Source organism: Stegodyphus dumicola, chromosome 12, assembly GCF_044657685.1.
Source record: "Stegodyphus dumicola isolate Sdum_Otavi_A_Nest chromosome 12, ASM4465768v1".
In the NCBI taxonomy this organism is placed as follows: domain Eukaryota; kingdom Metazoa; phylum Arthropoda; class Arachnida; order Araneae; family Eresidae; genus Stegodyphus; species Stegodyphus dumicola.
The window spans coordinates 38,845,640-38,864,813 of NC_140779.1; the positions used below are offsets into that span (position 1 = coordinate 38,845,640).

Below are 19,174 nucleotides of genomic sequence, written 5' to 3' on the forward strand. Positions count from 1 at the left end.
AAAATAAAGAATATCAAAATAATACTTATATAAAAACGTATTTATATTTTACCGTTGAATTTTTTCCACAAGTTGTTCGTTTACAGTCGAGCTCATCCTCGTAAACGCTTGATCTTTTCAGCATGGAAATGGCAAGCAATAATCTTCCTAATATTTTTCGTTATTTTACAGCAATTTCTAGAATTTTGGCGGTTTTCTACAAATATTTTGGGTACGTTTAGCTATTATACAGTTGCTACTAATGTGGAATTTAAAGCCAAAAATGTATTCCTTCGTTGATTTGAGAGATCGCATTTCGAATTTAAGTGGAAGTTTAAATGAATTTGATACAATCTTAGCACAGACTAGAAGAATTATTTCTCTGTGTTGGATGGATTTTCTCACTTTTCTGCATTTGATAGATTAAATGCATAAAGCAGACACGCACAAATAGAATTTAAATAAATTTCTATTTTCATTTAAAATTTGTCATTATTAGCACCTCCCGCAGTTTTATGCAATCATAGGATTTTCCGAATTCTATTAGGTCGTTAACATAATTTCAAGGCCGAATAGAAAAGTGATAATATGGAAAGACTATGTCTTAAGTACCAATAGACAAGTATTTGTAATTAAATAAAAATAAATATTGAATACCAGCCGCTTTTTTATTTATTTTTAGTCATATAACAAAAGATAAACAAGAATACTATTACATCTAAGAATTATTTAGTAAATTATTTTACTAATGTTATATGAATGATGAAACACGGTAAAAATGTTTTAATGATTGAATTCATCGTTAAAAATCAAACAAACCCCCAAATTTCTTTTTCCCAAAACTTCGTAAAATGTTTTGATTAAATATGATTTGAATAAGTTTTCCAATTCTGTTTTGAGTGATATAAATGAGGATATAAATATTATTAAATTAGGGTACAAATATTAGGATATAAATTATTATTAGTACTAATTTTTATATTATAACTTAGTAGAATATCGTTTACCGTTAAAAATTATATCTAAAAGAATTAAATTTTGTAAAAGAATAAAAAATATAATTAACTGTTCCATTTTGTCCTCTATGCATCTATTTATATAAAAAAGGAATCTGGCTAGGGAATTTACGACTTCTATATGAACTAAAAATTGGTATCTTGACAAAACTTGTCAGAGCATAAAAAGTGTATATTCTGTGATATTAGTGTATTAATCATACTTCTGTATCCGTAAATGCAGTTTATAATTACCAGCATAAGTATCATAATGGATTTTATTAAAACGACGAAAACTGAATGCATTATCAAAGTACGGCTCTTTATCCCGTTAAGTATTGCTTGGGTCGTAACCAACACGAGTTTTATTTTTGAAATATTATTCCAAAACATTAAGCGTTAAACTATATGCATTTTAAACAGTTTTACTTTTTTATATGCATACAAATGTTAAGTAGCTTTAAATTGTACTTCACTTCTGAAACTTCTATTATTTTTAGAACAGATCAAGGACTTTAAAGAACAAGTACATTTTAGTAATATGCAACGTTAATGATATAGTTCAAATGTTATTGAACAACTGTACGATTTGTAACTGGCTCTGGAAGAAGCAAAATTTATCTACAACTTTCCCTTTCTTCTCAAATTCGTCTGATTAGCAAGGATTGAATAGCTAATTGTAAACGTCTTTGCTAAAAGTAATAATAATCGGGAAGAATCCTTTTTACCCCTGCCTCCTGGGAAAAGAAAACGACTTGGAAGGGAACCTGACCTCCGCAGGCTAACTGACACTAAGGTCTCCAAAGACTATTTCTAGTCAGAGTTTTTTCATTGTAGAAATACTCATTATCTAGAGCTATCTTTTTTTCTAGCCATTGTAAGCTACAGATATAGTGGGAAAAAATTCTCATTTTACATAATTTTCGGATAATTACATTTTACGTTAAATAATTTTAGATTTTGATTAACGCAATCGATGAATATGGCAGAATAATAGTTTGTTGTAAACATTGTAAATTTCAACGTTTTTTTTTAAGTAAAGATTTCAAGTAATCCAAACCAAAGATTATTAAATTAGTCTTATAATGTTTACTGTTTGGTTTTCAGTGTTCTGAATTTGCATTTTAAAAACATAATTTAAATAATCTTTCTTTACGTTAGTAGCTTTTAAAATGTTTACCTATGTAAACACTTACTAATGTTTAATGTAGCAACTTTGTATGTACTTAACGAAAGACTTAGAGGAATTTATAAAGAAAACTAGTTCACATGGAAAAAATCACGAAATCTTCCTTACAACCAAAGTATTGACCAGAAACCAAAACCAGGTCAAAATACTTATGATCATCTCTTTTATCCACATAGCCATTGGTAAACTTTTCAAACTTATACTTGTTCTTATTGCAGTTATAAACAGAAATGTGAACACTCAGATACTGCGCTTGTTAAAGTTAGTACAGCCTGCGGCTGATTCTATATCTGCCGAGGTGTTTTCGAAAAAAACTTGAAAGATAATAAATTATGTTACCTGCTGAGTCATCAAAATATTATATATTTGTTTATTGAAACTGAAAATTTTATAATTTTCTATAAAACTGCAATGGAATTATTGCATTGAGTAATCTTCAGTGTGATGTAATTAGTGTCCTAAATATAAAAGTATGTAAAAATCAAATTGGAAATTGCAGCATATCAGTCCCTAGAAATATGCTATGCCTGTATTAATCTAGAAGCAATCAATTATTCATGAACATTATAGTATGCATGCCATATAACAATTTGTCAGCAGTACAGGAAACAATTTTGATATGCGTGCCTTTTCTTTTAACATAGTTTTTCTCTCGTTACTTTTAAGATAAACATATAACTTGAAATAGTTTTTCTTCCTCCAGCTTTCACTTATTTACTTCTTAAAATATCTCCACTAAAATCAGAGTGATATTATCAACGATTTTTCTTTATTATATAAATATAAAATTTAATCCTTTATTATATAAATAATTGAAATGCTTAAATTTGACATTCTAATAAATATTTTATAGTAACTCTCTGAAAATTTTAACTTCTTTTAAAATGTATGAAAATGAATTAAATCGTGTATTTTTTCCAGTCTTAATGATAATAAAATTTTAGAATCATCAGTTATATATCCGTATTGATTATGAGAAATTATCTCATTCTTCTTTGAGCTGGAAATTGCTCAATGGAGCTTCTTCCAGCTAGAATTTGAACTCGGGGTGTAAGTGATAGTAGATCGGACTATCAGTCGGAATGCCTGTGGTGCGTATTCCGCTGATAGGATAACAGATGTTTCGTGTTTTTTTTTTTTTTTTTTTCTCGTAAAAACGCTATGTCTCTTCAATGGCACCCCAACGAAAACATGTCAGACGATAATTCGTTAACACATGAATTATTCCGACAGTGTCTCGTGCTTCTTCTCTCTTGACCTTTAAATGAAACAAATAATAAAGGAATTATGTCATTCTCACTATCTTGTTATAAATGGAAGTCCTTCCAACTAGAATTTGGAAGACCTCCTTATTAGAAGCACAATGAGGGCACTGCTGAATTTTCGCATTTCTTGCTTCGAAAAAAATCCAATGTCTCTGCATGGTATCTTTCTGTTTGTGCAGCATTCGAAATTATTCCGCTTTCGCAAATTTTTCAAATTTACTTTTTCTTGTATCGTTTTTCCATTTGTCGTATATTGATAGGTAAAACAATGCAGATTTCTGTCTATTTTCTTAAGTTTTCGTGTCGGCAGAAAAATATACTGTCGCATTTAAAATTGGTTTTAATGCTGAAAATGATTTGATTGTTTGGTTCTATTTTTCCTTTTTCTTCCTTTAAAGATTTATTTTTCTTCCATATACTTACTTATTTATTACATTTTAATCTAATAGTCTCCCAAAAACTAAAGCGATAAAAAAGTTCTTTGATTCCAAGATAAAAGAAACTTTCATTATGCTTTGAATTCTTCAGCAATCTTTCACCAGTAGGATTTATTTTCTTGTTTCACCTACTGATACTATGTAATTCTATATCTGTATATGTATGTGTGTGAGTGTGTCTAATGGTTTAATTTATATATATATGTCATCAATGATATATATATATAATCAATTATATATATATGCATTCATATTTTAGCATATGTATATATTAGAATGCATATATATATATATATTTATTTATTTAATTTTATAATTTCATTACACAAAAATTTTATACCTTAGGGAGTATATCTTTTATAGTAGATTTTGGGAATGCTTGAATTTTGAGTGAAAAGGAAAGTCAAGATTTCTACTACTTTACCCCGTTCAGTGCTTTCTCTTTTACTAAGGAATTAACATCATAGGAGGGCTGTTTTTGCCCAAATGTTCGGCTTTTGTGGGAACGGTTAGGGGAAACCGGAAAAGAAAGAAATAATTTTTCATTCGTGAATTGACATCTTCAAGAAGCATTGACTCTCAGTGAGTAAAAGACAAACATCTGGAAAGATGTATTTAAGCATAAAATGGTTTTCGAATCCAAATAATATTAATTTAGAGACATTTTTGTGGATGCAATATATAATATCGAGATAAAAGTATAAAAGTAAGTAAAAGAGGGCGATGTAGAGTGATTTCACTGTTCGACTATTCGATACACTATTCGACTATGTTAGAGAAAGGCCTCAAACATAGTACCGTCGGCTCTGTGTTTAGATTAGCTAAATTTACTAAAGCACACGATATCTATCTACCAAGATAGAGATATTCTACTTCCGACGAGCTTTCTAAGAAACACTTACAAGCATTTAGTTTACATGTTGAGAAAAATCATAAAATTCCATGCAGTTGATCTATTTCGTCGCTGAAAATAGAAGCCAAGAAGAATCGATAGTGTTCTCTGGTTTCAGGCACCTAGATTTTTCACTTTGAATTTGGAACTAGAAATATAATTACAAATGTCTCTACTAGGGGAGATCAAAATTCATTATTTTTTCACACATGTAAAATCTGGTTAAATACGTTTTGTCGTTTATAAATTACAGAAGATTTTTCAATAATTCCTGATATTTTAATGGAAACTTTTGATGTATTTGTTTCCTGTAACAGGTCTAAATAATCATTCATTACAGCCACACTAATTTTAACGATCTGAAAATTAACAAACGAGTTAAACTCTTTCATAATTATAATAAAAAACTTAATTTGCGTTTAAGATTACCTCAGAAGTGAATTTTTTTATTTCTTAATTTAGATGCCTTACAATCCAACAGTTATTTCCCCTATTAAAATACGGCCATATTAGTGGCCAGTAAATACTGGTAGTTCGACTTAGATTTACACCCTGACGAACGAATACGATGGCTGAATGGTATTTTCCCATGTTTTTTCCTATGTATAACATGAATATGAGACTTTTCTCATTAAAAAGTCCTCTACGAAGGCATCTCTTTCCTTAAAAGCAGATAGTCCTCGTGTGTTTTGCTGTATTCAAGTAATTCTAACCTTCAAACTACGGCACCTGTCACACTAAATCAAGATAAAAGGTTTCTAAACAAGATTTTTAATCGGTCTGCGGGCCCCAGTGGCCCAGCGCTAAAACCGCTGAGTATCGGTAATCCTACATAAGTTCAAATCCTGGTGAACACGCTTGTTCGGTGAAGGTTTTCTACATTCAATGTGAAGGAAGTCTAGTTTTCCTTGGAAAGTCCTCCCTGATACTTTCCGTCCTCTTGCGCAGATGCCAATTCCATTAAATTTTCTGCATTAAACACAATTGTAATTCTTTCTTTTTAAAGAAATCTCAGGGGAAATAATTGTAAACATCAGATTCAGTGCGATTATGAATTATTATTTTAAAGTAGTTAACATTTTGAGTGGGAAAAGCATTTTTAATACGCTCATAAACAGCCCTCCTCTAAATTGGCATCAAACTGTGTTGATTTCTACAACAATCTATATAAATACGTTTCCAAAAATTCTGCTAAAATATTGTATTTGTAGAGCATTTATTAGTTAGATTTGTGACTACCTACTCAACTTTTGGTTTTCGTAACCTATAAGGTATTTTGTCCCGCCTTCTTAACATACCTTCGTGGTGTAATGGTCAGCACGCACGGCGTGTATTCGAGAGGTTGATGGTTCGAGTCCCGGCGAAGGCATTGCTCCTATTTCACATGTCCTGCTTCGAAATAACCTAATGTTTCTATAGTGGCACCCAAACCAAAAAAGGTGGTGGATGATGATTCTCCGCCGCAAGGATTTGGCGATTCGGTCTGCTAATCCCAGTCGCCCTTTAAAAGGGGGAGTATATACGGTATTTTCTCCCGCCCTTTTAGCATGCCTTCGTGGTCTCAGTACGCTCGGCGCGCATTCGAGAAGTCCGTGGTTCGCGTCCCGGGTAAGGCATTGCTCATTTTTCATGTCTCTTGCTGTTAAAAAAAATTTAATGTCTCTACAAACCTTCCATTCATCAGAATAGTAATAAAGTTATGAAGCATAGGGGGTAGGGGTGAAAAAGCAATTTTAAAGAAAAGATTATTTTTACAAAATGACTCAAAATTTCTTGAGACAGTATAAGTAGTTATATAACTCAAATAATTAAATATTTGACCTCTTAATTTTACCAGTATTTCTGTATAGAAATAAAACATAATTAAATATCTTTAATGAGTATCATAGATAGTGGAGCACATCGAGTGAGCTTCACAATATTTTCAAAAGCAGCCACTTTGACAAATGAACAGAACTGTCGGGAATCGCTTACGAATGTCACTTACACGTTTCATAATGCCAAGAATGTTATAAAAATAACGGTTATGCTATATCAACAACTTACCGATCTTTCCAAAGTGCTTAAAAATAGAGCTGTTCCAAAAATTGTATTCAGTTCATTCACGGTGTTTAATCAAAAGCTCGTCGCCGATTTTTTAACTACTTATCGATAAGATATTGAATTCAAATTTTGTACACACACCGTTTACGGATGATAATAATTCGATTTAGAGTTTTTAAAATTTAATGTCGAAGAAATTTTTTGCGCATATTTCCATTTAAGAATAAACTAAAAATCTCAAAATTTTTAAGTTTGCATCATTTTACAGAGCGTAAAATAGCTTTTGAAATAAAATTTGCATGAAATTCGTAATCTAATTTCTGATTTTGGGGCGAATTTTGTTTTAAATTTATATATCTTTTCGATTATTTGAGGTAAAAGGATACTTGGAAGTAAAAGACTGAACCAATAGTGACAATAATAATAATAATTTATCGCATAGATTAATGGTAATAAGATTACTTAATAGCTTCTTTGCTAAATTCCTATACAGTTTTATAAGAAGAATCATAGGTTCTTAAATTACGAAATCAAATAATTGAATCGCATTGTTAGATGCATAATATTTATAAATTTATCAAGACAGCCTCACGTTTTTGTTATTCGTGATATAAATTTGTAGATAAATTTCTTAAAGAGAATTATTTAATCTCATATTCCCATTAAATTACACGATACATTATTTTTAAAACAAAGGGCGTTAGCCGAGAAGGTCTATTAACTTCATTTTTTCATTTTCCGTTGAAAACTATGTCAGTTCACTTTTCAAACTGTTGCTACCACATATTACAGCCCTGTATTATATTTAAAGAAATTAAATAATGGTTTTGGTTTATTAGATTACGGCAAAGCACTCGAGGCTATCTGCCTTGAAATTAAATAATGAATAATCTGCATAAATATATGTATGTTTCTCGCATTGTGATAAAACAACGGTACCTAGACCCATCCAATTTTGAATAATGTACATTTCCACCCGAATATGGGCATCTCGAAGCCGAGATTTGGAATTTGTTTTATTATATGTTTCATATTTCGTAAAACTTCAATGAATTTTTAATTAAGAAACTCAACGATTTTAAAGCGAGCAAAGGCAACACTGTATGAAAATAATAATATAAAAAATTATCTTCAACGGGCGAGACTGTGTATCAAAAATTCTAAAGATATGCTCATTTAAAATTTATTTTGCGGTATTGCTGTTTAACCAAAGTTTTATGGTTTAAGTGCGAAGAACATGATATTTAAAAATAAAGGTAACCCACAAACCGTTAAAAAAACGCCCTTTGGGCCTAATGTAAAATCTAAAAGATTTGCATTTTCAGATTTTTATGTTTGCATTTATTACTTTTATTTTTCTCGTTTTAATTCATTAATGCTCTTATAGGTAAACGTTCATTTTGTAAAAAATTCTATTTTTTATTCAATAACTGCTCTAAAACGGAAATTCTTAAATCCCTTTATATATGCATCCACTTTGTAACTGGTAATAAATTTGTTTCTTTAGAGTCAGTGTAAGGTCTTTATCCCAAAACATCAAGAAGATTTCTCCCCACACTAATGACAGCCATTACTCATTGTCGTCAGAATTGCATGGACCCTTGTCCCCTTAGGCATTGGGGGTTGGAAGACATACAAAAATACGGGCTAGTCCTTTTTAGTGTGTTTTTTAGATAATACAAAAACACGGGACTGTCCGTTTTCGAGGGTACATTTAAACTAACAATAATCCGTAACGAACCGTTAAGAGACCTGCATAAAAGAACGAGAAAATCCGGACCAAACCGTTAATGGGTTAACTCTGTAGACAGACATAATCTCTTGTTCAGCTACATTATTGAAGTCCTATAACCACTATTTCGAGAATTCATACTAACTTGTCAATCGAAATTTCCTTGTTTTGAGTAACTTCTCTGTCACTTTCTTCACAATAGGTAGCGGTATTTTCTGGATCTAGAACCATACTACAGATTTCGCCATTCATTAATTGATTGATTATTGAGAAGTACTGCCATCACAATCAAAAACTTCTTTTATACCATCTTCATTTATTACCGCTTCTCCACATTTCTTCACAAAATCCGCCAATTGGAAAATTTCACCTTTGTTTTGTGATATCCGAAAACCTTTAAAATTAGCAGCTATCATCATCAAATTTAGGTGTTCTTCACTATACATATTTGGCTATGCATCATGAGCTTGGCGACTAACGGACAAATTATTCCGTTAAATTTTATCTATTGCACATTGAGACAATTAAGCCTGAATGGTATTAGTTTAGTTATTTATTATATTTATGTCTATTACTTGCGCATGCTTAAGCCTTATCAGAGTTCTGAATAAATAAATTCCCACCATATACTAGGACAGTGCTAGATGTCTTACAGCTTTTTGCAGTCTCTGTGGGTCCTAAATTCTGCAACTCGATGCGACCATATGAGCCCTGGTGCTGGTTCTGGGTTCATGTGAATAACAAATCTGTTATTCTTAATTCAAATAACCCTAAATGTAATCTTTGGGTCTATGAGTATCATCAACAAAATCTATTTTTAACATATGGAAAGAAATTTTTGGTAAATTTTTCCTCGTCAACACTTTTTAGTGCATTTAACTTAAATCTGTAATCATCGCCAAGTGTAATGTCAACATAAAAGGTTACCACACTCCTTTATGATTCAGTTACTAGCATAAAAAAAATTTTTAGGCACCGCTACATGACTCATTACTCAATTTGTCATGTTTTGATAAATATGCAGTGATTAAAGGAAAGTATAACGAATAATGATTCCCCAGGTTGGTGTCAGATCAACGATGTGTCTATGTGGAATGTTTCGATTTGATATGCATGCCAAGCAGATACACAACCACGGAGCCAAATTACCGATCGTACAAATTTATGCTAAAATGATTGTTTCTTCAATAACAAAGTATTTTATTTAGTGTTGAAGTGAAATTAAGAATCGGGTCTCTCCAGATGTTTTATTATGCGCAGATGGGAATCAAATGTGCATGCGTAATGCCTATGAGAAAATGTTGGAGGTGGTTTTGAGGTCCGGATTTTAGATCATTCCGGATAATGGACATCTGGATTTCGGACTTTGTACTGTACGAGATAACAAGGAATTGACACATACTTTAATCATAAAATTATTCTACTTGATCATTGTGTTCATTTACTTAAAGAAAGCTTTAGTTGAAAAATACACATGAACTGGCCGTAACGAAAGAAGTATGTGGTCAATAAATCCCACCGTGGTTGGATACATTTCAGTCAGGAAGGAAAGCTACACAGCTAAATAAGCTTTAAGTCACACTTTAATTTCATTAAGTTGTTATTTTAACATAATCTTTCTTGAAGAATCAGGATAGCCACCTGTTCATCTCTTGATAAGTTGCAAAATCCATTTTAGAATGATTAGGAGGGGAGGAACAATTACAGGAAATACATGGTTATGCAAGGAAAAAAAAAACTGGTAATATCTGGCACGGGAAATACATCGCAAAACAAAAAAGTGCCATATGGTATGGGTTAAATGAAAAAGTACAAGATAAATTATAATAATTTTTTCCCTAAAAAATCACAGGAGGGCAAAGATGAAAAACCATGTAATTACCTCTAGCATTTTAATTTTAAATACAAGGCTGTTACAAACATAATGTCACAAACAAGTTTAAAAGTAAGTCATTCATAAACTAGAATCAACATTACTCAGAGACCAGCTGATATAGCAATACATATACATTCTTGAAAAAGGAATACAGATTTTCATAAAAAGCATACTCTAATAATATCAGATAACATCAAAATTAAACATTTTACTCACTTATTAGAAGTCAAGAAGGATACCAAAATTGGAACAGCTCCAGAAGCAATCAAATTATCAATGGGAGGACTCTTTTCTTTAGATAAATATTTCCTAGCATTTTGAGCACCAGCAAATTGCAGTTGAGGATCATTACTTTTAATATCTCGCATAATTTCTTCAACTGTTATTATAATCTGAAATGTATTAAAGAAGTTCTATATTCTTGACACAGAACTTTATACTGTGGTCAGTAAAAAATAAATTACCATAATAATATTTATTTTCTTGTCTCAAATTTAATAATCAATAAGAAAAATTACATAAACTACTAATATCTAACTGATGAAACAGACTTAACCTTGATAAAGCACTTTTTTTTTTAACTGTAAAGGCACCCACAGAGCAGTGTGAAATTGATAAACAGATTTTGGAATGGTTAGATAAACAAAGGATATGCCTTTATCCATTTTTTGCAGCAATTCCACTTTTTGTTTGATGGACATCAACACATACTTTCGCTTTGCAGATCCTTTGGGAGCTCCAGCATCGGAAATTCTATTTGACATAATCGAAAGTTCAAGCTTACTTTTATAAAACTGCTCTAACAGTCTGCAAAAAATAATAAGCAGGATCCAATCCGAAGATTAAGGAACAAAGCAATCTGCAACATTAACTGAAATAGATAATTAGATAATTTTAGCTTATACCGTCCGTTATACATTAAACGCACATGCGTAAATGTATTATGCGCATGCGCACATGCATATGCGCAGCCGTAAAGGTTTTACATTTTTTTTTTCAGACAGTTTGTAGCTTTGAGGTCCGGATTATAGATCATTCCGGATTATGGGTGTCCGAAATAATGGTTTTTGACTGTATATACAAAATACTGCATTTAAATGTTTTTCTGCTATCCAGATTGAAAATAATTTTTCAGCATGCTCTAATATCTCTGAAATTTGTTTCATAATCAATTTCCACCCCCTTCTCACCAACAGCCGGCTTAGTAAAGAATGTTTTCCACAATCATAGATAACACTCTTAACATTTGGCAGTAGCCAAGACCCAGATATGCACCTATACCTCTATACATTTCATCACGTTTTCAGCTCATAATGATCTTACCATTTTTTTCACTGATTAACTCTTGACGATAACTTTCTTAAAACTCAATTACCAAATTTACAAAAAATTTGTGGGAGAAAAAAAAAAAGAAAATTCATATTTATAGAGCGACTTGCTGTGACATACTGTAATTGTAGCTGTGAGTGTACACTCATGGACAGTCACTTTCTCGAAAGAGGCATGCAGCTGTGACTTACTGAACCGAGTTGTATTCCAAACAAAAATTTCGGTGTCCTAACAGAATGTATACAGAGGTACAAATAAACTCTTAAATATGATGAAAAAAATTTTATGTAGATACTATTGTGCAGATAAACTTAGTAATGTGCCACATCTTGATGTAAAACAAAATTAAATATGAATATAAACTGATTATACATTGGTTGAAATGTCATAAAACAGCTCTACAATTATTTATAGTAGATTCACATAATTCAAACCAATAAAAATCTAGTAAGAAAAATTATGCTGAAAATCCCCGTCAGCAGAGAAATGGAATTTGTGCAAATTTTCATTAATTAAATAAATTTTATTTATTGCTGGGAAAACATTTTCCTCAGCAGTTTTCCTGCAACTGAAAATTAAAAACTGGAGATTTGGAGATGTATCAAGATATATGATAAAGAACTCTGAGAGCAGGACACATGAATCATGACTTTTGCAATTATTGTTTTGTAGTGATAAATGTAACCAATGAATATTTTGCCTTCTGTAACATTAACACCTTAACTGCAGCGTGACCATCCAGTGGACCATGATAGGATTCATTTTAGGATGTTGTGATCCACCAGTGGATCACAGCAATGTTCACATTTGTGACCATATTTACCACTGGTAGGTCATACTTACTTCAGTTTTGTCAAGGAATATAAATTTCTTTGCCTCCAAATCACTGCTCAAATTGGTTCCAAATTGAAAACATATATAATTTCATAAATGTATTTCTTTACTAATAAAAATGTACGAAGTTCTCAAATTTTGGATACAATATTTATAGTTTTCTTAAAAATGGTGTTCAAAATATATGAATACTTCAACCGAGAGAGCCATCGAACCTGCTTGAAGCAGTAGGGTTTTAATTATTATAATATATAATAAAATCATAGTACACTATACACTCTAAAATTGTATAGTATCTGAAGTTTTAATTATCACACACTTGTTATATTTATAGTACACTTGACAACAGAGACAAAAAAACGGACACATTACAATCAACCCAATGACTATCCCAGATCCTTCACAGAAATAAAATTTTACATTGTAAAACAATCCTGAATTGCCTGCCTGCTTTGTATAAGGATTACTGAAATATACCTATTATTATCAGTCACCATACAGTGGTTTCATCCCTTTCAACAGGTGCTGGTCTTGCAGATAAAAGATCATCTAAACTGAATTTAAAACATTCATATCTTTTCTAATTCTAATTATTTTGATTTTTCATCATGAAATATTATATGAATTTTAAATGCCAAATGTTAAAAACAGCTTTTTATATTTTCTCTTATGTTCAATCTATCTTTCAATGTCCACCACTGCCCCTTTTTTTCTTACATACCCTCCAAGACCACTTCATGTATTCCTCGGAGTATGTGTACCACAGGTTCAGAAACGCTGGCCTAAAAGGAGGTATATTAAGTCATATTTATTAACATGCTAGAATGAAACTGAGCTGCTAAGCTCTACGAATTTCCATAATTTTCTAATTGTGTAATATGTCTAATCTTTAACCAACTACATATAAGAGACTGATAACATAGAGTAATTTTCAATTATCTGCACTTCCAGTTTCAACTTTCAGAACAATAGCCTGTTTTGAGCAAATTTTCAAGTACTATAATTTCAGGTAGATAAGCCACAGCTTGTATGTGTTCAAAAGTTGAATATTTTAGGTCTGCAGCATAACTGAAGAAATTTAATTTTCCTCCTGTCTTAAATTTATAGTTTAGATTGTAAGTTATGCATAAGCAAAATGGTTAATGTGGAATTCGCTGTGATATTTTAACCTGATATGAACACTCAGGTTGCACTATTGAAACTCGCTTAATTATGGTAGGGTGTGCTTGGTAGAAAGACATCCTCATGCATGTCTTTCTGCTGAACTCAGTGGTTTTCCCTTTGTTTTCTGATGGCCATCTTATTTTTAATATGCAGAGGAACTTTTACTTCGCCAAGTTCTGTGTTCATTCTTACCCATGTCTCACGGATTTCTGGCTTAGATGTATACTCTGAAAAAGTGCTTACTTTATTGTTTGTGCTTGCTGATTTTAAATTATTATTATTATGGCTCCTGCTCAAAGAAAAGGGTATATTGCTGCTTTTATACTTTCGGCTGTGAAGAAAGTGGTAGACATTGGAAATCAGGCTGCCGCTAGAGAATTTCAAGTTGATAAGAGATGCATTTGATGACAGAAGTCCAAACCAGAAGAATCAGAGGAAATGTCAAAGAAAAAAATCTTGTTGCACTGACATTATAGTCTGGCCTGTTTTGAGAGACAATTTAGAGAAATGGACAACAGAGCAGACAGAAAAAGTATCAGTGTCAACAGTTAAAATTCACTGTCAAGCAAATTTAACTGCTCAACAAACAGCATTCAAACTTTGTTGGAGGATCTAATTGGTGTTTCAGTTCAAGTTCATGAAACGAAAGCAAATGACTGAAACAACAATTGCAGAAGCTTCCCATGGACTGGCATAATAAAAAGACAGCTTTTTTAGAATACACATCTAAGAAAATCTGAATAGTGGGCAAATAATTAATATGGATGAAGTGCCTGTTACTTTTTGACAGTCTTCCTAGCAGAATTGGTTTATTCAACAGGTGGGAAAAAAAAAAAAAAAAAAAAAAAAAAAAAACTAACTAACCAAGAACTGTTAATAACTGGAAATGAAAATGCTTTTTTTTATTTGTGTTTTGGGTTGTGCCACCAATACAGAGAGCATTAATGCCTTTGATAATTTTCAAAAGAAAAACAGTTGCGAAATGAAATTAAATTTGTCATTATTTGTGCTAATGAAAAAGGTTGGATGTACTAAAAAAGCGTTGTTATGGCTAAGAGAAATTCATCGAAAAAGGAAAGGTGCTTTTCCCCAACCGCAGATTCAACGTTTGGATTCAAAGCGATACCATACAGTAAAATTAGAAGCAAAAACTCAGCACTTACGTATCAGAGGCACCTATAGACTCCAACTACCCTGGATTCTCTGTAGCTTCTACAGAAAAGCATGAAAACTACAAGCTACAAAAAGTATGGACAAAACTATGAATTTTTACAAAAACAGGGTAGGAGAATCAGCACGCAAAATGGAACCAGCTAATTCATCCGATGATTGGCTGAATAATCGTGTCATCATATATCACGTATTGAACGCATCGCTGGTTTTGAAGAATAGCCAATTGTAGATCAGCAACTCCAACCATCACTTAACTATATTTCCCCTATAATTAATCACTTGACTGTAGTATTCCACACACCCAGGTTCGTTGCTGCTGTATAAGGCTTCATCATTTAGATTACGGCGAGAGCGTAGCATGTGTGTCTTGTGAACTGCGATTCAGCTGAAAGTATTTTGTTAATTATGCTGCCTCGAACGAAGAAGCTAAAATTATCAAAGCAGAAATTTAAAGATTCAGATTCTTCAGAATTTCCTTGCATTAAAATGTCTGAATCATGCATGTTACAATGTACGAATCGCGTACGTTGCAACGTATACAACAAAGACTTCTCCGTTGTGCATGGAAGAAAAGGATGATTATAAATGGCACGTTTTTTCTCAAAAGCATAAAGAACTCGGCAGTGTAAAATCTAAAGAAATAACGAATTTCTTCATACAAGATGAAGAAACAGCTACTATAAAACCGAATGCTATTTTGTTAAATTTCTAATTGAACATAATCTACCGATTTCAGTTTCAGATCATTCCAAACAGCTTTTCAAGGGAATGTTTCCGGATTCTAAAAAAACTAAACTCAGTGGCGTAACAGCCCTAATGGGCTGAGGCCTGCAGTGCCCGAAATCTGCTTTCTTGACCGTGGTCCCCGGGGTGAGTAAGCATATGCCCTGAACATAGTGGTCAGCTTGGTCGCAGGACCCCCAGTGTTAAGTCCCCAAGCGAACTTGGAACTCATTTCATCGAACCAAGTGATGGAAATGAAGGGATGAAGGGCTGAGTCGGCCTTGCCCAGCCCCAGAATCGAACCCAGGACTTGTGGTGCTGCTACACGATGTGCTAGTCACTGTGCCACCGGGCCTCATTTCCAGATTCTACCACAGCAAAAAAAAATTTAGCTGCAGCCATACCAAAACTGCTGCTATTGTGAAAACGCTGCAGAAAGTACTGTTGCCGATACTATAAAATCAGTGTGCAATACATTGTTCTCTCTATGTGCTGACGGAAGTAATAACATATTATAGCAAAGAAAAGAGAGTGGAAATTACTTCCCTGATATCTATTTTAGAATGCACAAATAATACTGGAGAAGGTATTTTTTAATTGTATAAATGAAAATTTTAAAAGCAAAGGTTTAGAATGGAAAAATTGCTTATCCTTTTCTTCAGATAATGCTAGTAATACAATGGGAAAATTTAAATTACATCATTTATCAACTAAATATAATCATCCAAGTTTGTCCATGCCACCTCTTGCCTCTGTAAAAAAATGCTACTGAAAAATTAATTGGTTCGAAAAAAGAAATGTTGTTAATACAGTCAAAAGTCATTAATTCGGACACCCATAATCCGGACCTCAAAGCTAAAAACTTTCTGCGCATGCGCCGCGTTGACACATGCGCATAGGCGTTTACGCGTGCGCGTAAGACCTTTACGACTGCGCATATGCGTATGCGCAAGTGCAGATTATGTTTTCGCGTGCACGTTTTATGTATAACGGACGGTATAAGCTAAAATTATCTAATTATCTATTTCAGTTAATGTTGATGATTGCATTGTTCCTTAATCTTCGAATTGGATCCTGGTTATTATTTTTGGCAGACAGTAAGAGCAATTTTATAAAAGTAAACTTAAACTTTCGATTATGTCAAATAGAATTTCCGATGCTGGAGCTCCCAAAGGATCTACAAACCGAAAGTAAGTAAATTATGTCTGAAAGAAATTATGTCTGTTTATAGAATTAAAGAGAAAGTATTATCACATAAAACGAAGCAACTTAAACAACTTACATTGAAAGAAATGTTTAATAAAGTAAATAAATATTAAGCTTTTTTTTTTTGCAAATTTTGATACCCTTTAGATCATAATTGTTCTTTATTTCATAAATTACGGTTTCATATTTTTAACTTTAGAATTTCTGCATGCCATCTTACGAGATTTAAACTGATGCTCTATAATCCGGAATCGCCGAAGTCCCGACGAGTCCGGATTAATGACTTTTGACTGTATATATTTTTTATTTGAAGAAATGTTGGAAATGGAAGCACAGCTTCAAAGTTGCTAAACAAATTTTGGGCATGCGTCGCGTTGACCTTTACGGCTGCGAATATGCGTGTGCGCATGCACAAAATACGTTTACGCATGCGCGTTTAATGTACAACGGACGGTATAAGCTAAGCTAAGCTAAAATTATCTAATTCAGTTAATGTTGCAGATTGCGTTGTTCCTTAATCTTCGAATTGGATCTGGCTTATTATTTTTTTGCAGACTGTTAGAGCAATTTTATAAAGTAAGCTTGAACTTTCGATTATGTCAAATAGAATTTCCAATATATATTTACTAATATGTAAAGGATCTACAAAGCGAAAGTATGCATCAAAGTCCATTAAACAAAAGTGGAATTGCTGCAAAAAATGTCCTTCACCCCGCAGCAATGAATTGGGAGTTGATCTATCAGCACTATCCTTATCTTCAGGGCAGATGTTTTCATTTTATTTGGCTTATAATACCTTACTAAATGTAGTATTTCATCTCGATGTAATTTAAATCAAATTCCTCGTCATTATAATTTGCTTCCGATAGTGAAGAAAGTGACACAGAGGTTATTGAAAACGAAAACATTTCGATTGACAAATTAGTTGGTATTCTCAACACAGCAATTATAGGACTTGAACAGCGGAACTTTGTAACTGAACAAGAAATTATGTCTGTTTATAGAATTAAAGAGAAAGTATTATCACATAAAACGAAGCAACTTAAACAACTTACATTGAAAGAAATGTTTAATAAAGTAAACAAATAAATATTAAGTTTTTTTTTTTTTTTTTTTAATTTTGATACCCTTTAGATCATAATTGTTCTTTATTTCATAAATTATGGTTTCATATTTTTAATTTTAGAATTTCTGCATGCCATCTTACGAGATTTAAACTGATGCTCTATAATCCGGAATCGCCGAAGTCCCGACGAGTCCGGATTAACGACTTTTGACTGTATATATTTTTTATTTGAAGAAATGTTGGAAATGGAAGCACAGCTTCAAAGTTGCTAAACAAATTTTGGGACAGAATGCAAAATCTCACAGAATTTTGAAATACTGCAGTACAAGATGGTTGTATCTTTTAGATTCTATAAAAAGGATTTTGGAACAGTGGGACCCTCTGATTAATTTTTTTTGGTGATCAACCAGATAACGGAAAAAATGAAGGAAAGAGATTGCAAAACATTAAAAAAAGTTAGAATCACCTAACACCAAATTGTACTTATTATTTTTGAAAAATACTTTGTTTACAAAAATAAATATTAATTTCCAGCAACAAGCTCTTTATTTACATAAATTGAGAAGAGAACTTCTTGAACTTTTAATACACTTGTTTGTTAGATTCGCAAAACCATCAGTAATTTCTTAGAGAAAATGAAGACTTACTCTAACAGCTATTCTATTTTGAATAGTAAACAAAAAGAAAATTTAGCAATTCGTGCACAAAATGCAGAGTTGAATGAAAGTGAAGTGAAATTATTTTTCAATTCTGTGCAAACTTTTTTTGTAAGTGCATGTTCATATATAATACATAAATGTTCCCTAAGTGATCAATTTCTAAAATATGCTGAAGTTGCAGACATCAACTTGAAAACTGAAGTTTCATTTTCATCTGTTCTTATCTTGATGAATACTTTCCCATCCATTATTGATGAAAAATATCTTAATCAAGTGGAAATTGGGTTTTCCATGTATCAAACAAATAATTTGAAAGAAATTGCAGATTTGCATATTAGTATAGCACGGGGAGAAATTGCCAAATTAAAAGACATGAATGGGTATATTAAATACAAAGTACTGCCTATTGTAATGCTTGCTGTCTTAATAATACTTCATTCAAATGTAACTTGTGAAAGAACTTTTACTATTATTAAAAAAAAATCAGACTGAATTTCGACCAAATTTAAGTCTTGAAATTCTCGAAGCAGTTTTGATTGAAAAACTGTGTTATGAAAAAAAAAAAAAAAAAAAAAAAAAAAAAAAAAAATCTTCAAAATCAGAACTTAAGCG

The 19,174-nt window shown here is 32.0% G+C and overlaps 1 protein-coding gene across 1 annotated transcript in view; it reads right to left on the reverse strand.

Annotated features, from left to right (window-relative positions):
- Nucleotides 1–19,174, reverse strand: part of Pen (karyopherin subunit alpha) — a 71,733-nt gene that overhangs the window by 34,114 nt on the left and 18,445 nt on the right. The window contains exon 4 of the mRNA XM_035352262.2: nt 10,625–10,800. Coding sequence (XP_035208153.1) covers nt 10,625–10,800 — 176 coding nt within the window. The remainder of the gene's footprint in view (nt 1–10,624; nt 10,801–19,174) is intronic.